Raw genomic sequence first — 19,560 nt, 5'->3', positions numbered from 1 at the left:
AGTTTTTTTTTTTTTTTTTTTTAATTTATTTGACAGAGAGATCACAAGTAGGCAGAGAGGCAAGCAGAGAGAGACGGGAGGAGGAGGAGGCAGGCTCCCTGCTGAGCAGAGAGCCCGATGCGGGACTCGATCCCAGGACTCTGAGATCATGACCCGAGCCAAAGGCAGAGGCTTTAACCACTGAGCCACCCCAGGCCTCCCCACATGTATATATTTTATTACATACATTCTTTTTTTCTTTTTTTTAAAAGATTTTATTTATTTATTTGACAGACAGAAATCACAGGTAGGCAGAGAGGTGGGGGGGGGTGGGGGGAAGCAGGTTCCCTGCTGAGCAGAGAGCCCGATGCGGGGCTCGATCCCAGGACCCTGGGATCATGACCTGAGCCGAAGGCAGAGGCTTTAACCCACTGAGCCACCCAGGCGCCCCCATACATTCTTTTTTAAAATAAAGCATTGGCACTGGCTAATCAAAGCCCACACTCACCTGGAGAATATATTAGTTCCCACAAAGTGCCTGCCTTTGTACATAGATTGAGACTAACGTCCGTTTTTGAGTTACGGCATGGCAGTGCAGCCTGGAGCCACTGACTCTTCAGTGTTGACAGGGACTTCTTTGTGTTAGCTGTATGTGCAACCATTTGTGGTCTTCAGCATTTCTGAAGTTTTATATTTTTTAAATTAATTCTTTTTTTAAGGAGAGAGAGAGAGAGAGAGAATGTGCCCAGGTGCAGAGTTGGGGAGAGGCAGAGGGAGAGGGAGAGACAGAAAATCTCAAGTAGGCCCCCTCGTTAGCGCAGAGCCCAACATTAGCCAAATCTCACAATTCTGAGATCGTGATCCATGTTGAAATCAAGAGTCAGACGCTTAACCAAGTTACCCAGGTGCCCTTACATTTTTTTTTTCAGTGAACTCTACCAACAATGTCTGGCTCGAGCCTATGACCCCGAAATCAAGAGTCTTGTGCTCTAAGCCAGCCAGGCCCCTAATTTTGTTCTTTTCTTCACAATGGAATACCTGGTTGACCAGCTTATGTTAATGACTGTCCAAATGAATTTAAATACTCACCTCTTCTCAATAATTCCCATCTTTGCCTCAACTGTATTGAATCAGAGATATTTCGTTCTTTTCACCATGATTGGTACCATCACTTCTATTTGTTTATTTTCCTTTTGTTTAAATAATAATAATAATGGGCAAAATGCAGTAAAATAACCACATGATCGATACTCATTTTTATTTTTATTTATTTTTATTTTATATTTTTAAAGCAAGAGGGATTTTATAATCATTTCGAACTTGCTGAGATTGAAAGCCTTACGTCTGTTGTGAGTTTCTAAACTTAACTTTGGTGCTATGAAGAATATATAAAGTAGATGACTCCAATTTATAGAATTAGAAAGACAAACAATCAGTAATATAAGAAAGATATATATTTTTTAACTTTTAATTTTTTATTTTTTATAAACATACAATACATTTTTTTTTTTTAAAGATTTTATTTATTTACTTGAGAGAGAGACAGTGAGAGAGAGCATGAACGAGGAGAAGGTCAGAGAGAGAAGCAGACTCCCCATGGAGCTGGGAGCCCAATGCGGGACTCGATCCCGGGACTCCAGGATCATGACCTGAGCCGAAGGCAGTCGTCCAACCAACTGAGCCACCCAGGCGTCCCCATACAATACATTTTTATCCCCTGGGGTACAGGTCTGTGAATCGCCAGGTTTACACACTTCACAGCACTCACCACAGCACATACCCTCCCCAATGTCCATAACCTCACCCCCTTCTTCCAACCCCCCTCCCCCCAGCAACCCTCAGTTTGTTTTGTGAGATTAAGAGTCACTTATGGTTTGTCTCCCTCCCAATCCCATCTTGTTTCATCTATTCTTCTCCTACCCCCTTAACCCTCCATGTTGCATCACCGCTTCCTCATATCAGGAAGAAAAATATTTTTGAAAACTTACTGTGATCAGCCCACCTGGAGATATAAAGGAGCTAAAAATATAAAGAGCAGCATCTTTGAGAATGAGAAATGAATGACAGTAATCTAAACTTTTTCATTGTAAACAGTGTCAAAGAAAGTATTCACTTGTATCAGAACTTGTATTTAGTGAAAAGAAAGATTAATTTCTAAAGAAAGAAATGCAGAGAAAATGGACAGAAAATTAGCAAATCAGACTTCAGAACATGGATAAATTAAGCAGTGTAATTACACATATCTACCCATCTACTTACTTTAAGAAGAATTGCTGGAATCATATTAGGTTAGCATGGCATGTCCCACAATGAAAAAAAAAGTGTGAGCTTTTGAGAGCAGAGACCCTAGTGTAAATTTAATCCCAGTTGTTCTATACAGGCCTAGTAATGCATGCTAGCTATTGATTTATAATAGAAAATGGACTGTGTGATTGAGAGCAAGCTGCTAGTGGGAAAAAACAAATCATCAAATGTAGATTAGCTTAGTCTGCAGAGGCTGTGCTGCCCTTGGGAGAGGAAGGAAGAATTGGTCCGAGGGTTGAGCGTCACCTCTGAGCCCATTAAGCTGGCTCTGACTGCATGACCTAGGCAGGTCACTTCTTAGGGCCTCCGGTTTTCCTCTGCAAAAGGTAGTGAGTGATACCATTCATGTGATTCTGAGGTCCCTAAAAGATCAATATAAAGTAATATAAAGTAATTCCTTTATAAAGGGGACAGGGGTTGTGGATAAAGGTGGGAAGATGCTGGAGAAGTGTGTCCCACTTAGTGTGGTTCCTTAGGCACTCTTGCAAGCTACACTTAGGTGTCCTGCCCTCTTCTTTTACTTGGAACCAGCCCTTAAGCAGTTGGCAAAAGGTAATAGTTACCATTGGTGCACATTTGTGAAGTTAATAAGGTTAATCTTAGAAAATGGCTTTGAATTTTTTGGATGAAAGAAAGTGTAAACATGAAATTATATTAATATAACCTTTGATTTGACCTTTTGGGGGGAATAAATCATTGTTTAATGACCTCTTCCCATGTATTGTATAATAATTCCTCATATGTGAGTGACCATTTATATTCCCTGGAGAATTTTATTCACTCTAAAGCCAAAGCCATGCATATAAAACAGGAAATTTTTAGTAACTGCCACATTTGCCTTTGCCATGACATTGGTTAGGTTCTATGGGGAGAAATATGCAAAACAAGGAAGTATTAGCATACCTTAAAAAGCAAACAGCATTGTAGGCCAGGAGATTAAGTAATGAAAAATAGAACATCAGCAGAAGAGAGGGATATGGAAGGGAGAAAAATAGGGAAATTACAACTTGAACAAGAGTGGTAATGGCAGTCTTCCTCCAGGAATAGGCAAATAATGTTTTATTTTTATTGATTAATTGATTGATTTTATTTATTAGAGTGTGCACAAGTAGGAGGAGAGAGAGGGAGAAGCAGGCTCCCCAGCGAGCAGAGAACCCAATGTGGGGCTCGATCCCGGGACCACAGGACCACGACCTGAGCTGAAGGCAGAAGCTTAACGGACTGAGCCACCCAGGCACCCTGCAAATATTGTAAAATGTATGGGAATTACCCATCGACATAGCTAATAGCCTGAGCCCATTTGAGAAGGAAAGAGTTGGGGTGTCTTTCATCCCTGTACCATAGAGCCTTGCAGAATTGAATGTCTCTTTTGATTTAGAGCTTACAGGGAGACAAAACAAAACAAAGCTTGAGGTTAGGATCCGAGATGGAGATTGATAGGCATATGATGTAACAGTTCTGGGTGTAGGCTGGAGACATGATGGCCTAGAAATGAAATGTCTATTTAAAAAAAAATAGCAGTGTATATGGTGGGATGGGGGTGAAGGAAAGGGTTTTAATCTTCTTATTTATTTATTTATTTATTTATTTTTAAAGATTCTACTTATTTATTTGACAGAGATCACAATTAGGCAGAGAAGCAGGCTGGGGACAGGGCAGGGGAAGTGGCAGGGGAAGCAGGCTCTTGGTTGAGCAGAGAGCCTGGTGTGGTGCTGGATTCCAGGACCCTGAGATCATGACCTGAGCTGAAGGAAGAGGCTTAGCCAACTGAGCCACCCAGGTGCCCCTTAATTTTGTTTTTAATGAGTCAGTGTCAATCTCTTCATTTTGCTTAGTGTGATCACAAAAATCACTTGTAAGTTCTTTATTAATACATTCCCTCTGAGGAAAAGTAAACAGATGGTTTTTTTAAAAAGATTAATAATAATTTTAGATTCTAAATTAGGAAATCAAAGAAAAACTTAAACAATTCATGGAAACCAATGAGAATGAAGACACATTGGTCCCAAAACCTAAGGGATACAGCAAATGTGGTCCTCAGGGGAAATACGCCTCACTCAGAAAAATTTTAAAATCCAGAATACACCATATCTCTTTATACCTCAAAGAACTGGAAAGTCAACAACAAATTAAGCCAACCTCACACACAAAAGGGAAATAATCAAAATTAGAACAGAGATCAATGAGATAGAAATTAGAGATACAGTAGGACACATCAATGAAATTAGAAGCTGGTTTTTTGAAAGAATCAGTAAGATCAATAAACCACTGACCAAACTAATCCAAAAGAAATGGGAGAGGGCCCAAATTAATCAAATTATGAATGAAAGGGGAGAGATCATGACTAACACCTAGGAAATGGAAACAATCATCAGAAATTATTATCAACAGTTATATGCCAATAGGTTAAGCAACCTAGAAGAAATGGATGCATTCCTAGAAACCTATAAACTTCCAAAACTGAATCAGGAAGAAATTGACAACCCGAATAGACAATATCTAGTATCGAGATTGAAGCAGTGATCAAAAACTTCCAAAAAACAGGAGCCCAGATCTGACGAATTCCCTGGAGAATTCTACCAACATTCAGAGAAGAAATAATACCTATTCTTCTGAAGCTGTTTCCAAAAATAGAAACAGAAGGGAAACTTCCAGACCCTTTCTGTAAAGCCAGCATTACCCTGATCCCCAGACCAGGCAAAGACCCCATCAAAAAGGAAGAATTTCAGACCAGTATCCTGATGAATATGGATGCCAAGATTCTCAACAAGATCCTAGCTAATAGGATCCAACAGTACATTAAAAAGATTATCCACCATGACCAGGTGGGATTTGTCCCTGGGATGCAAAGGTGGTTCAACATTTGCAAATCAATCAATGTGATAGAACAAGTCAATAAGAGAAGAGAGAAGAACTATCTGGTCTTCTCAATTGATGCAGAAAAACCACTGGACAAGTTACAGCATCTGTTCCTGATTAAAACACTTCAAAGTACAGGGATAGAGGGAACATTCCTCAACTTCATAAAGTCTATGAAAAACCCACAGTGAGTATCATCCTCAATGGGGAAAAGCTGACAGTCTTCCCTTTGAGATCAGGAACACGACAAGGATGTCCACTTTCGCCACTGTTGATCAACATAGTACTGGAAGTCCTAACAACAGCAGACAACAAAAAGAAATAAAAGGTACTCAGGTTGGCAAAGAAGAAGTCAAATTCTCTCTCTTCGAAGATGACATGATACTTTATATGGAAAACCCAAAAGACTCAACCCCCAAACTACTAGAACTCATACTATAATTCAGTAATGTGGCAGGATACAAAATAAATGTACAGAAATCCCTTGCTTTCTTATATACTAACAACGAAAATATACGAAAGGAAATCAGAGAATCGATTCTATCTGCTGTAGCACCAAGAACCATAAGATATGTGGGAATAAATCTAACCAAAGAGGTAAAGGATCTGTACCTGAGGAACTACAGAACACTCATGAAAGAAATTGAAGAAGACGCAAAAACATGGAAGAGCATTCCATGCTTGTGGATTGGAAGAATAAACATTGTTAAAATGTCTATACTGCCTAGAGCCACCTATACTTTCAATGCCATCCCGATAAAAATTCCACAGGCATTTTTCAAAGAGCTGGAACAAACAGTCCAAAAATTTGTATGGAACCAGAAGAGACCCCGAATTGCTAAGGAAATGTTGAAAAAGAAAAACAAAGCTGGGGGCATCATGTTGCCTGATTTCAAACTTTACCACAAAGCTGTGATCACTAAGCATGGTACTGGCACAAAAATAGACACATAGACCAGTGGAACAGAGTAGAGAGCCCAGATATGGACCCTCAACTCTATGGTCAAATAATGTTCGACTAAGTGGGGAAAATAACCAGTGGAAAAAAGACAGTCTTTTCAATAAATGGTGCTGGGAAAATTGGGCAGCTATGTATAGAAGAATGAAACTTGACCATTCTCTTACACCATAGCTTACAAAGATAAACTCGAAATGGATAATAGACCTCAACATGAGGCAGGAATCTATCAAACTTCTAGAGGAGAACATAGGCAGTAACCTCTTCAACATCAGCCACAGTAACTCCTTTTAAGACGTGTCCCCAGAGGCAAAGGAAACAAAAGCGACAACTTTTGGGACTTGACCAAGATCAGGGTTGCCTGGGTGGCTCTTTGGGTTGGGCCTCTGCCTTTTGCTCAGGTCATGATCTCAGAGTCCTGGGATCAAGCCCCGCACCGGGCTCTCTGCTCAGCATGGAGCCTGCTTCCCCTTCTCTTTCTGCCTGCCTCTCTGCCTATTTGTGATCTCTCTCTGTCAAATAAATAAAATCTTAAAAAAAAAAAAAAAAAAGATTAGAACCTTCTTCACAGCAAAGGAAACAGTCAGCAAAACAAAGAGGCAACCTACAGAATAGAAGATACTCGCAAGTGACACTACAAAGAGCTGATATCCAAGATCTATAAGAAATTCCTCAGACTCAATACACACAAGACAGATAATCATGTCAAAAAATGGGCAGAACGGGCGCCTGGGTGGCTCAGTGGGTTAAGCCGCTGCCTTCGGCTCGTCACGATCTCAGGGTCCTGGGATCAAGTCCCATATCGGGCTCTCTGCTCAGCAGGGAGCCTGCTTCCCTCTCTCTCTCTCTGCCTGCCTCTCTCTCCATCTACTTGTGATCTCTCTCTGTCAAATAAATAAATAAAATCTTTAAAAAAAAAAAAATGGGCAGAAGACATGAACATGTATGTCTCCAAAGAAGACATACAAGTGGCTAACAGACACATGAAAAATAGCCATCAGGAAGATTCCAATCAAAACCACATTGAGGGGGTGCCTGGGTGGCTCAGAGGGCTGAGCCTCTGCCTTCAGCTCAGGTCATTGTCTTGGGGTCCTGGGATTAAGCCCCGCATGGGGCTCTCTGCTTAGTGGGGAGCCTGCTTCCCTCTCTCTGCCTGCTTGTGATCTCTCTCTGTGTCAAATAAATAAATAAAATCTTAAAAAAACACACTCACATTGAGATACCACCTTACACCAGTTAGAATTAACAAAATTAACAAGGCAGTAAACAACAAGTGTTGGAGAGGATGTGGAGAAAGGGGAACCTTCTTACACTGTTAGTGGAAGTGCAAGTTGGTGCAGCCACTTCGGAAAACAGTATGGAGATTCCTTAAATTCAAAATAGAGTTACTCTGTGACCCTGCAATTGCAGTACTGTTTACCCCAAAGATACAGATGTAGTGAAAAGAAGGGCCATCTGTGTCCACATAGCAACAATGGCCACAGTTGCCAAACTGGAGAGAGCCAAGATGCCCTTCAAGAGATGAATGGATAAAGATGTGGTCCATATATACAATGGAATATTACACCTCCACCAGAATGGATGAATACCCAACTTTTTTATCAACATGGATGGGACCGGAGATTAGGCTGAGTAAAATAAGCAGAGAAAGTCAATTACCATATGGTTTCACTTATTTGTGTTGCATAAGCAATAACACAGAGGACATTGGGGGTTGGAGAGGAGAAGTGAGTTGGGGGAAATCGGGGAGATGAAGCATGAGAAACTGTGGACGCTGAGAAACAAACTGAGGGGAGGGGGAGTGGTGGGATAGGTGAGCCTAGTGGTGGGTATTAAGGAGGGCACGTATTGCATGGGACACTGGGTGTGGTACATAAACAATGAATCTTGGAACACTGAAAAAAAATTACAAAAAAATTCAAGGAAGTTTGGCAAAATTGTAAAAAAAAAATAAACTAAGAATGCTCAAAATGATAATACTTTTAGATTTTAAATTTCACTGTTAAGAGTTTAATAAAGAAAATGAATTATAGGTCTGTCACCAGAAACCATACATAGAAAACTGAAAATTGGAGAAAATTTTCTTATGTTTCTGTCAATTTGATCTGCCGGTGAAGTAATTCAGGCAAGATCATTTACACAGGGGCACCTGGGTGGCTCATTCAGTTAAGCGTCTGGCCTTCAGTTCAGGTCATGATCTCTGAGTCTTGGGACTGAGTCCCATGTTGGGCTACCTGCTCAGTGGGGAGTCTGCTTCTCCCTCTCCCTCCATCCTGCACCCCCACCCCCCACCCCAGCTTATGCTCTCTTGCTCGCTCGCTGTCAAATAAATAAAATCTTTAAAAAAGGTCATCTACACAGACAGTATGGCATTGTAACTTAATTCTTTGGTAAATAACAGCATATGTAGATATATGTACCATAGATACACACACACACGATATATATATGCAGTTATTTGGAAATAATCTTAATTATATACTCAAAAAATTACTTTGGTAGGAGGATACTTGCATAGATTAAAAGGTACTTGGGTAATCCTAATCCATTAGGCATGCCATGAGCTTTCTAGATCTACAACTTTTCCATTTAGCTTAACATAAGCATTTTAAGTGGTAGAAACACTTTTAGTCGGCTATTTTTATATGTAGAGTTTCCCTGATTTCTTTAGTAGTCTGTTGGACACAAGATGTTAATCAAGATACTAATCTTGTGGGGCGCCTGGGTGGCTCAGTGGGTTAAGCTGCTGCCTTCAGCTCAGGTCATGATCTCAGGGTCCTGGGATCGAGTCCCACATCGGGCTCTCTGCTCGGAAGGGAGCCTGCTTCCCTCTCTCTCTCTCTCTGCCTGCCTCTCCATCTACTTGTGATTTCTCTCTGTCAAATAAATAAATAAAATCTTTAAAAAAAAAAAAAAAGATACTAATCTTGTTACGAGTTCAGCTTTATAAATGTCATTTATTTGGAGGTATTGAATATGTGGATGCAAAAGCAGAAATAAGTGAGTTACAGCAGAGTCAAATGATCACTGCTGCCATATGCCTTCAGTCAGCTTTTAGGGAAGAAACCCTGATATTACCAACTTCATCTTCTGTTCCCCCACTGTGGGCCTGAGACTGGTATACTCTCAACGCTCTTCTCCTGGAACCACTGTGAAGAGAGTGGGCTTAGCACCCTTGTTTTGGCTTATTTCCCCTCTGCTTGCTCTCTTCAAGTCCCATACTAATACTCATGTGATCTTTTATTGTTAGTAGATCTTTTTTATTGTTCAACATGTCTGCTTTTTATATATCCTAGGTTGGTGTTTGTTTTGTTTTGTTTTTGCCTTGTTCAGTTTGGTGTAAATAACTGTGTCTGGTACAGCGTATCTATCATTAAGACTCTCCTTAGAGCCACTAGATGCACCTCCCACGGGGAGACCGTCTGCATGTGATGCCCAAAAGGCTGTTAATGAGCTTTTGCACACTCACTTCTGCTTTCTGGAGTTGGTTCTTCTTAGGTATTCCTTATTGTGCTTGTACTCTTACGTTCTGTCTCTTCTCATGTCATTTGTTGCCTCTCATATACTACCTTTGGTGTGAAAAGTTTGATCTTACTTTTTTTTTTTTTTTGAAAAGTTTGATCTTTTATAAACATTGTTATTTATTTAATTCTTTTATTCCATGTAGAGATCTGCCCACTATAACAAATTTGAGTTAGCGCAAGTAATCTTCAGGTCTTTGAGCTGTTCTTGCGGTATCATTCACAAAAAGAATTTGTTAGTCTCCTCTCTGTCTTTGTTGCTCATCTGTTTCCAGATCCAGAACTATTTTGACATCTGGAATCTAGAAGGTTGTGGTTTTGTTATATTAGGGTTTTAAAGTTTATTCCAATCTATATAGATCAGTATGTGTCTATACTATACTCAGAAGTGGATTCTTAATGGGTCTTAGAGAAATAAGAATTTGTTAATCATGTAAATGTAATGCTTCAAAGGCCCAGTTGAAGTTGTTTTTATAATTCTGTAAATTTATAAATAAGATGAAGTCAAATCAAAGGATTCCATTTCTGGGGCACCTGGATGGCTCAGCTAAGCATCTGCCTTCAGCTCAGGTCATGATCCCAGGGTCCTGGGATCAAGCCCTGCATTGTCAGGCTCCCTGCTCAGGAGGGACCCTCCTTGCCTGTTCCCCAGCTTGTACTCTTCTCTCTCAAAGCCCCCCCCCTTTTTTGAAATTTTATTTATTTATTTGTTTGTTTGTTTGTTTGTTTATTTGATAGAGATCACCAGTAGGCAGAGAGAGAGGGAAGCAGACTCCCTGCTGAGCAGAGAGAATGATGTGGGGCTCAATCCCAGGACCCTGAGATCATGACCTGAGCTGAAGGCAGAGGCTTAACCCACTGAGCTACCCAGGCGCCCCTTTTCTTCTCTCTCAAATAAATAAAATCTTTTAAAAGGGGGGGGGGTTAATTTCTAGAAGAATTGCCTCTCTCACTTCCTGTTTCTCAATAATATTATGTTTTGTTTTGTTTTAAGATTTTATTTAGGTGAAAGAGAGAGAGCATGAGTAGGGGGTGGGTTAGAAGGGAAGGGAGAAGCAGACTTCTCACTGAGCAGAGAGCCAGATGAAGGGCTTCATCCCAGGATCCTGAGATCATGACCTGAGCTGAAGGCAGACACTTAACTGACGGAGCTACCCAGGTGCCCAACCATGTAGTATTCTTTTGTTTTCGATTTTTAAAAACCAGCAAACCAAAGAATATACTTGGCCTAAACGCAGAAAGTATTTAAGAAGCTTAACCTCCTAAAGGCTGTCATTTTATGAACTGTAATTCTCTTGAACAAAAATATTTGAGGGGATAGGATTTCCATCAAAGTCAAAGCGACATTTCTTTTTTTCCTGCTTCATAAAGGTTGCTGTTGAAGAAATCTGGTTGCAGAACACCAAGGATTGAGTTGGAAGAGATGGGACCCTCATTGGATCTGGTTCTGAGGAGGACACATCTGGCATCAGATGATCTTTATAAATTATCTATGAAAATGCCAAAAGCCCTCAAGGTTTGTAACTTGCAGATTGGTGCCATATTTATTTGTATATTCCACTCTTCTTTCCTGAAGGGTTTGCAACATAGGACACTAAAGAACATATGGAAAGAGATCAATAATATAGATAAAATTAGACTCTAAGAAAAAAGAAAAGGAGGAAGAAGGAAATAAGGCAACCATAAAGGGTAATAAAAGATTGTAGAAACCACACATCAACTATGGCTAAGAGCTTTTTTGGTAGCCAAGACTGCTGGTTTTCAGTGAGAAAGAAAATTGGGGTATTGTAGAGATTGGGGATTTAGAGTACAGGATGTGTATGTAACCCATACTTGCATAAAACCTATTTTGATTTTTGAATGGTTTTAAAAAACAAGTAGAAGTGGCATCTCTGGAATGCTAGTAAAAATTAAATGATAGTAACAATTCCTCAAGCTAAACACAAGAAATTATCTCAGTGCATGATAATGGTTAGCATAGTCTATAGTGTTGCTTTTTGAAGTGTGGTCTGACAGTTTACCTGGGAATTGTTAGAAATGCTAAATCTCAGGTCTCACCCAGATGTGTTGAATTATAATATGCATTTTAACAAGATTCCCAAGTGATTTGAATGTACTTAAGTTTGAGAAGAAAAGTCTATAGGGTTATAGTTTATATCGAATAGGTGATCACTAATGGAAATTGTTAGTGAAATAGTGTACACTACATTTTTACCAGTTTATACACTAGATAGCATTATGTATATAATGAACATATATAATTATGTATTTATATATATATATATATTCTTGTTTCATAGCCAAAGAAAAAGAAAAATGTCTCCCAGGATACTTTTGGTACAACTTATGGAAGGATTCATATGCAGAAGCAAGACCTAAGCAAACTACAAACCAGGAAGATGAAGGGGTTGAAGAAGCGACCTGCAGAAAGGATAACAGAGGACCAGGAGAAAAAATCAAAGAGAATTAAAAAAAACTGATGGAATTTAGCCAGTGACTATAATGTTATTGTAGTCTGTTTACTTAAGAGAATTATCAATCATCAGTCATTTGTAAGTTTCTTACAAGATTTTATTAAATGTTTTTATAGTATGATAATTTACCTAAACTATATATTATATACATTAGGAACACTAATCTACTGGTATTACGTTGAATTAAGCCTCTTTGTTTCTTCATTTTGTTTTGTTTTTTAAAGATTTATTTATTTGACAGAGAGAGACAGCCAGAGAGGGAACACAAGCAGGGGGAGTGGGAGAGGGAGAAGCAGGCTTCTCACTGAGCAGAGAGGCCAATGCAGGGCTCGATCCCAGGACTCTGGGATCATGACCTGAGCTGAAGGCAGACACTTAACAACTGAGCCCCCCAGCTGCCCCGAAATTAAGTCTCTTTGAGATATATCCTGGTGGGTCATTTTCTCTCTATGTTACGGTATTCCCTCTGCCACAACCTCCACCCCCCAACAAGTCTCATTGAGTTGGTAGGTGAGGAGGGATCTCCAGAACAACCAGACTTCTGGGTTAAGCTTTCAATAAAGGAAGAAAGCCATGGAAAGTAGAAATGGTCCAAAGGAACTATATAAACACTTACTATGAGTTAGCTGGAAAGTTAACCCCATCTCCCAAAACATACCTACAACCTGACTTTTGTTTTTCACTCTCCTGTTATGCTGCCTGAAATTCTTCCAGTTAGAGATTTATTTGAGATTTTTAACTTTGTGTCTTAAAACATTTCTCTTGGGGCGCCTGGGTGGCTCAGTGGGTTAGGCTGCTGCCTTCGGCTCGGGTCATGATCTCAGGGTCCTGGGATCGAGCCCCGCATCGGGCTCTCTGCTCGGCGGGGAGCCTGCTTCCTCCTCTCTGCCTGCCTCTCTGCCTGCTTGTGATCTCTCTCTGTCAAATAAACAAAAATCTTTAAAAACAAAAACAAAAACAAAACATTTCTCTTAAGAGCATGTCCACTAATTTTCTCCCACCTCCACCTCCCCAAAAACCCACTGATATTCATGGTCATACACTGAAGAATGTGCCTCTGAAGAAGTCCAGCAGAGAAGATACAGCACACTGTGGAGCAAAACAAATTGGATACTAGCAGACTGAGGAGGGCACGAAGAACAGTTTTCACTTCAACCTCATCAGCCCTGACCCTGTGACACAGCTCTCCGCCAAGAGAAACCTTACAGCCTGCAGTTTCCCCAGGGAGGGCAGGGAGAAAGTGTGAGGGAACACATGGCTCCCCTAGCCCTGCAGGATGCTGTCGGAGAGAGCCTTTTCTAGTCCCACCCAGAATACTGAGATGTACTGCGCAGCCGAGGAGTGGGCTGCACCTGGCCTGACAGCACCCAGGGCTCTCAGAGGGCAGTAAAACCAACGTGGACCGTGGAAACCACAGCATAGCCTCCATTAGGAATCTGCCCATGAGCCACTAGAAGTGGCTTGCCTACAGACCCCCACAGATGGTCCATGGCGCACATCACTCTCAGTGCCTCACCCATACGTCACCCCACCCCGTAGCCTGCCACCAGCGCATGAGGAGGGCAACATGAGTGAGCTTCTGGAATTGGCTAGTGGACATGTGCAGAAAGCAGTCCCCTCCGCGCTGATTCAGTCAGCATTGCCCTAGAGAGAGCAAACAAAAGGGAGATTCAGCACCCAGTGTGGCTTCACAGGATCAAGAGAAGGCCTTAAAGTTTGTATGACACTGTCTCAGGGAGTAGGAAACAAATGGGCCAACCATGGAGACAATTTAAAGCCTGAACGTGTCTGGATCTGAGCTATGTATTCACTGCAGACTCTGGTTAAAGCACTTTTTTTCTTTCACTACCTCAATTCTCACCTAAGTATGATAAAGTGTTCAAACCTGCAGGAACTGCATCCTCTCTCTGGCTTCCAGCTTAACTTAAGAAGAAATAAACTAATAATTTAGAAGCATGCTTCTTTCTGACTTCACGATCAGGCATGGAGGAAACGGACCAATCAAGAGTTGCCTTCTGCACAGGAGCTGGCAGTATTATGAGGGAGAGAGAATCAAGGCCATTGACACTGTGGGCTACAATACTAACCTCCTTTGTTCAGATGGCGCTTTTTTTTTTTTTTAAAGATTTTATTTATTTGACAGAGAGATCACAAGTAGGCAGAGCAGCAGGCAGAGAGAGGGGAAAGGAAGCAGGCTCCCCGATGAGCAGAGAGCCTGATGCGGGGCTCAATGACCCGAGCCAAAGGCAGAGGCTTTAACCACTGTGCCACCCAGGCGCCCCTGTTCAGATGTGTTTTTTTTTTTTTAAAGATTTTATTTATTTATTTGACAGAGAGAGATCACAAGTAGGCAGAGAGGCAGGCAGAGAGAGAGGAGGAAGCAGGCTCCCTGCCGAGCAGAGAGCCCGATACGGGACTCGATCTCAGGACCCTGAGATCATGACCTGAGCTGAAGGCAGCGGCCTAACCCACTGTGCCACCCAGGCGCCCCTGTTCAGATGTTTTTAAACTGAATTTAATCCAAGGACTTTCCCAGTAAGAAGAAGCCAGTTAGGGGCAGTTGGGTGGCTCAGTCGGTTAAGTGGCTGCCTTCGGCTCAGGTCATGATCCCAGGGTCCTGGGATTGAGCCGCACATCAGTCTCCCTGCTCAGCGGAGAGCCTGCTTTTCCCTCTGCCTCTGCTTGCTCCTCTGCTTACTTGTGCTATCTCTCTGTCAAATAAATAAAATCTTAAAAAAGAAAAAGACAGTTAGCAAATAACTAACAACCATTAACTCCACTAAAAGTAACTACTCTCACCGTGCCAATTGCTGATTCTGTCCCTTGTTAGGAAGACTTCAAGAGGCCTTGAAAGGAGCCTACCATTGAGCAGGGGTGGGGGAATGAGGGAATTAAATATTTACTCAATTTGTTTCCATTGATTCTTCTACAACACTAGAGAACTTTTTTTTTTTTTTGCTTTCATTCATTTATTCATAAACATTTAATAAGTTTCTTCACAGTCAGTTATATTTTCTTTCCTTTTTTAAAAAAATTTATTTATTAGAGAGAGAGAGAGAGAGAGAGAGCAAGGGCACAACAGGGATGAGGGGGAGAAGCAGACTCCCTGCTGAGCAGGGAGCCCATGCGGGGCTCAGTCCCAGGACCCTGAGATCATGACCTGAGCCAAAGGTAGATACTTAACTGACTGAACCACTCAGGCACCCCTAAGTTAGATTTTTCAATAGTGAAATATTGTAGTACCTGTCATTATAGAGGTCACAGTGGGACACAGGTCCAGTGGGACAGACACATGTAGACCAGTGCATGGTGTGAAAATTATTTTTACTGTTAATTAATTTGTTTGTTTGTTTATTTATTTATTTATTTTAACGGATTTTTAACAAGGCCCATGTAATCTTTTGCTCTGGAGAACTAGAGAACTTTTTTATTTATTTTTTTTTTAAAGAGAAATTTTTTTTTTTTTTTTTAAAGATTTTATTTATTTGTTAGAGAGAGAGAAACAGAGCGCAAGCACAGGCAGACAGAGTGGCAGGCTAGAGGCAGAGGGAGAAGCAGGCTCCCTGCCGAGCAAGGAGCCCGATGTGGGACTTGATCCCAGAACGCTGGGATCATGACCTGAGCCGAAGGCAGCTGCTTAACCAACTGAGCCACCCAGGCGTCCCTAGAGAACTTTTTTAAAAAGAAGGTTGTTGTTAGTAATGTTTAATTCAGTCACACATGAACAAGGGACAAGGATGTTGGTAGCACATCATCTCTTCATTAGCCATTAGTCCAAATGTCTTTGTGCAATCTACTAATAATAGTAAAGTGGCTGATACATGCATATAAAAACTTTAACTTATATCTCAAAAAGAAAGATTTTCATTATAATAACAAAAGATCACAAGTCCAAGAATATATTGAATTATCTTTGAACAGAGTCTTATTGAGAGAGACATATAAGCGGAAGTAAGCAGTATGTTCTAAAATAATCAGATATACACTTTGTGGGTTTTTATTTTTCACAAATCAATTTATAAATTTAATTTATAAATCATAAAGCTTAAATGAATATGAGTAAGTAGCAGTAGCAAGAAAAAAAAAAGGCTACTACTTGATCATTGACATATTACCTACCATATTATTATCTTTTTTTTCTTTAAGATTTTATTTATTTATTTGTCAGAGAGAGAGAGGGAGAGCGCAAGCAGCAGGAGTGGCAGGCAGAAGGAGAAGCAGGCTCCCCGCTTAGCAAGGATCCCAGGAGCTTGGGATCATGACCTGAGCCGAAGGCAGACACTTAACCAACTGAGCCACCCAGGTGTTTTCATACCATTGGTTATTTTAAGAGATGCTGCCACTAAGCTCTATTGCCTCTTCTGTGAGAGAAAAGCAGTTTTGGTAGGGCTAGAAGGGAGACAATGGGTAAGGTTTAGGACAAAATGCACTTAAGGTACTGAGGAGCTCTATGTAACTAAAAGTCCCATGAGGGTCGTGGGTAGTGTTCATACCAAGTAGGAGTGAGCCAAAGCCAAACAGCTTATTTTGAAATTTTCTTTCTTTCTTTTTTTTTTTTTTTTAAAGATTTTATTTATTTATTTGTCAGAGACAGAGGAGAGAGAGTGAGCGAGCACAGGCACACAAAGAGGCAGGCAGAGGCAGAGGGAGAAGCAGGCTCCCTGCCGAGCAAGGAGCCCGATGTGGGACTCGATCCCAGGACCCTGGGATCATGACCTGAGCTGAAGGCAGCTGCTTAACCAACTGAGCCACCCAGGCATCCCGAAATTTTCTTAAAAATGCCTAGGAAAGGGACACTTGGGTGGCTCAGTGGGGAGCTCTCTGCTCAGTGGGGAGCTTGCTTCCTCCTCTCTCTCTGCCTGCCTCTCTGCCTACTTGTGATCTCTGTCTGTCAAATAAATAAATAAAATCTTTAAAAAAAAATGCCTAGGAAAATGAGAAGAAGCTTTCTACTTCTTCCTAGTGCTGCATACTTGTTTTCCTTAAATGTCCAAATTTAGGTTCCTGGTAAAGAAGCCCCTTTGTATAAGTGCAAACCAACCATGTCACAAAAACACAAATATACATAATGTGTTGTATGAGGTGGGAATGCTTTTGTTTTTAATTCCATGTCAAGGAGCTCCATTATGCCTATGTGTGCATACATTTACGTGAGTTCATGGACACTAAGCAAAAGCTAGAGCCTCAATTTATCTTCCATATCTTGTCCTTTCTCTGATAAACCCATTCCTTAGCTTTCCCTCTCCACATCCCTCTCCAGATGGTTAATACCTCTCATAAAAAGGGAGCTGGTATTATTATTTGGATTTGTTGCTTGATTGTACATTTACCCCAAAACGACAGAGTTTTAGATCTGAAGCAGGCATTTTACGTCTAGATGCAAAGAAAAGGCTAAAATAATTCATATCCAGCCATCTACAAGTAAATGGACAATAGTTGGGGCGAAGAGGAACCATGAAAGGTACATCAGAAACAATGAATGCAGAGTTCTTACCCAGGGCTTGATCCTCTACTTTCAGCTAACACTTATGGAAATAGTGATTCAGCAATGCAATGGGTCTTACTAGCCACTTACAGAAAGGACCCTGCCATACCTTGACCTCTCCCAGCGATTCAACCGACAGAGATGACCACATTTTTGGTATGCGGGACATTGGGTTAGGGTGTTTGTTTAAAAATTTATTTTTAGGTAATTGCTACACCTAGTGTGGGGCTCCAACTTAATAGCTCCGGGGGTCAGAGTCACATGCTTTGCCGACTAAGCCAGCCAGGTGCCCCTTAGAGTGTTTTTTTAATCTATCTGTCTATGTATCTATCTATCTATGATTTTATTTATTTGGGAGAAAACAAGCAGGGAGAGAATTAGAGGGAGAAGCAGGCTCCCCACTGAGCAGGGACCCTGATGTGGGGCTCCATCACAGGATCATAACCTGAGCCAAAGGCAGATGCTTAACTGAACCAACCAGGTGCCCCAGGGTGTTTGTTTTAATCAACCGTCTTTGAGATTTGGTAATGCATTCTTTTGTTTTCTGTTAATTTTTATCTCAAGGTTATGGGTTATCTAATAGGTATTTGAATGCATCCTCTTCAGTAAGAGAAGTATTATAAAGTATTAGATCTAGTTGAAATTATTTTATTTTATTTATTTATTTTTAAGAAAACTTCACTGGAGTTGTTGAGCTATCTGGAACTTTTGATCCACCATTTATATCACCAATTTTGTGGGAAGGGCATTTTAATTTCCACTTGCCCTTGAACTTTAGAAAACAACATACATAATTTGGAGAATGTATATTCATTTCAACAGACATGGTAAACTACCTTAATTTTTACTTAAGGAAGTTTTATAAACTCTGGATTTTGATAGAGGAAGAAAACAAGCTTTTTGGTTTTAAATACCAAATTGCTTTTTTTTCCTCCTAGGATATTAATACTGATACCAAGCTATGTATAATTTAATGAAATTTAGTTCCCTTTTATAACCTAAATGCTGCTATTAGTTTTCTTGGTATTGAACATACTCCAAAGTAGAGTTGTCATTGCTTAAGAGAAGAAGAGGAAAAAAAGAACTTACCCCAAGTCAGTTTTCAGTTATCTGATCATCTAGCTTGTGATCTTTCCTTCCTTTTCTTTATAATTTTAGCCATTTTATATTCCCTCCTTCCTTCAGGTGGGGCCAGGAAAGGAACCGTGCAAAGTGAGTTCAAACCACTGCTAACATTTGACCAACAAGGGAAGACTTGTTTTTTTAAAGATTTTTATTCATTTATTTGAGAGAGAGAGAGAGAGAGTATGAGCAGATGGGAGCGGGAGAGGGAGAACAAGGCTCCTCACTGAGCAAGAAGCCCTATGTGGGACCTAACTCCAGGACCCTGGGATTATAACCTGAGGTGACCCACTGAGCCACCCAGGCACTCAGGAAAGCTTGTTTTTTTAATTGAATTTCAGTTGTTGGTTGCATTGTCTATCATAAAATTAAGAGCCTGCAAATATACAGGGTCTCCATTATGTCCTTAGAGCACTTTTAACAGATCATCAACATGGTCACAATATCTCAGAACTGCATTAAAGGTGGGTATATACTAGCATATATGAAATTGAGTAGAATATTCTTCACATCCCTTGAAATAAACTACTATGAACAAGAAGGTAAAATGAGCTAGCTGGCTTGAGGTTTACGTTAGCTGTGACAAGAAAGTCAACTTACTTTTATTTATTTTTAAAGGTTTTATTTACGTATTGGAGGGAGGGAGAGAAGCAAAGTCCCTGCCAAGCAGAGAGCCCATCACCCCGACCCTGGGATCATGACCTAAGCCAAAAGCAGACTGAGTGGCTTGATGGACAGAGCCCCCCAGGGATCCCAGTCAACTTGCTTTTTAATGTATATTGTTTTTCTCTCAAACTGACAACTTGAGTTATTCAAGTTTAAAACAGCGAAGCTATCACTGTGTGTTTCCTGTGTCCC

At 40.7% G+C, this 19,560-nt stretch overlaps 1 protein-coding gene across 3 annotated transcripts in view; it reads left to right on the top strand.

Annotated features, from left to right (window-relative positions):
• RPF2 (ribosome production factor 2 homolog) overlaps nt 1-12,278 on the top strand; it is a 43,071-nt gene extending 30,793 nt beyond the window's left edge. For all 3 annotated transcript variants that reach the window (XM_032338795.1, XM_032338797.1, XM_032338796.1), the window contains exons 9-10: nt 10,993-11,137; nt 11,922-12,278. In XM_032338795.1, the coding sequence (XP_032194686.1) occupies nt 10,993-11,137; nt 11,922-12,101 (325 nt within the window). In that variant the 3' untranslated portion in view covers nt 12,102-12,278. The remainder of the gene's footprint in view (nt 1-10,992; nt 11,138-11,921) is intronic.
• The last annotated feature ends 7,282 nt before the right edge of the window (nt 12,279-19,560 follow it).

This window comes from Mustela erminea, chromosome 4 (genome assembly GCF_009829155.1).
Source record: "Mustela erminea isolate mMusErm1 chromosome 4, mMusErm1.Pri, whole genome shotgun sequence".
In the NCBI taxonomy this organism is placed as follows: Eukaryota; Metazoa; Chordata; class Mammalia; order Carnivora; family Mustelidae; genus Mustela; species Mustela erminea.
Note: the sequence above shows the minus strand (reverse complement) of the source record. Positions and strands in the feature narration are given on the sequence as shown.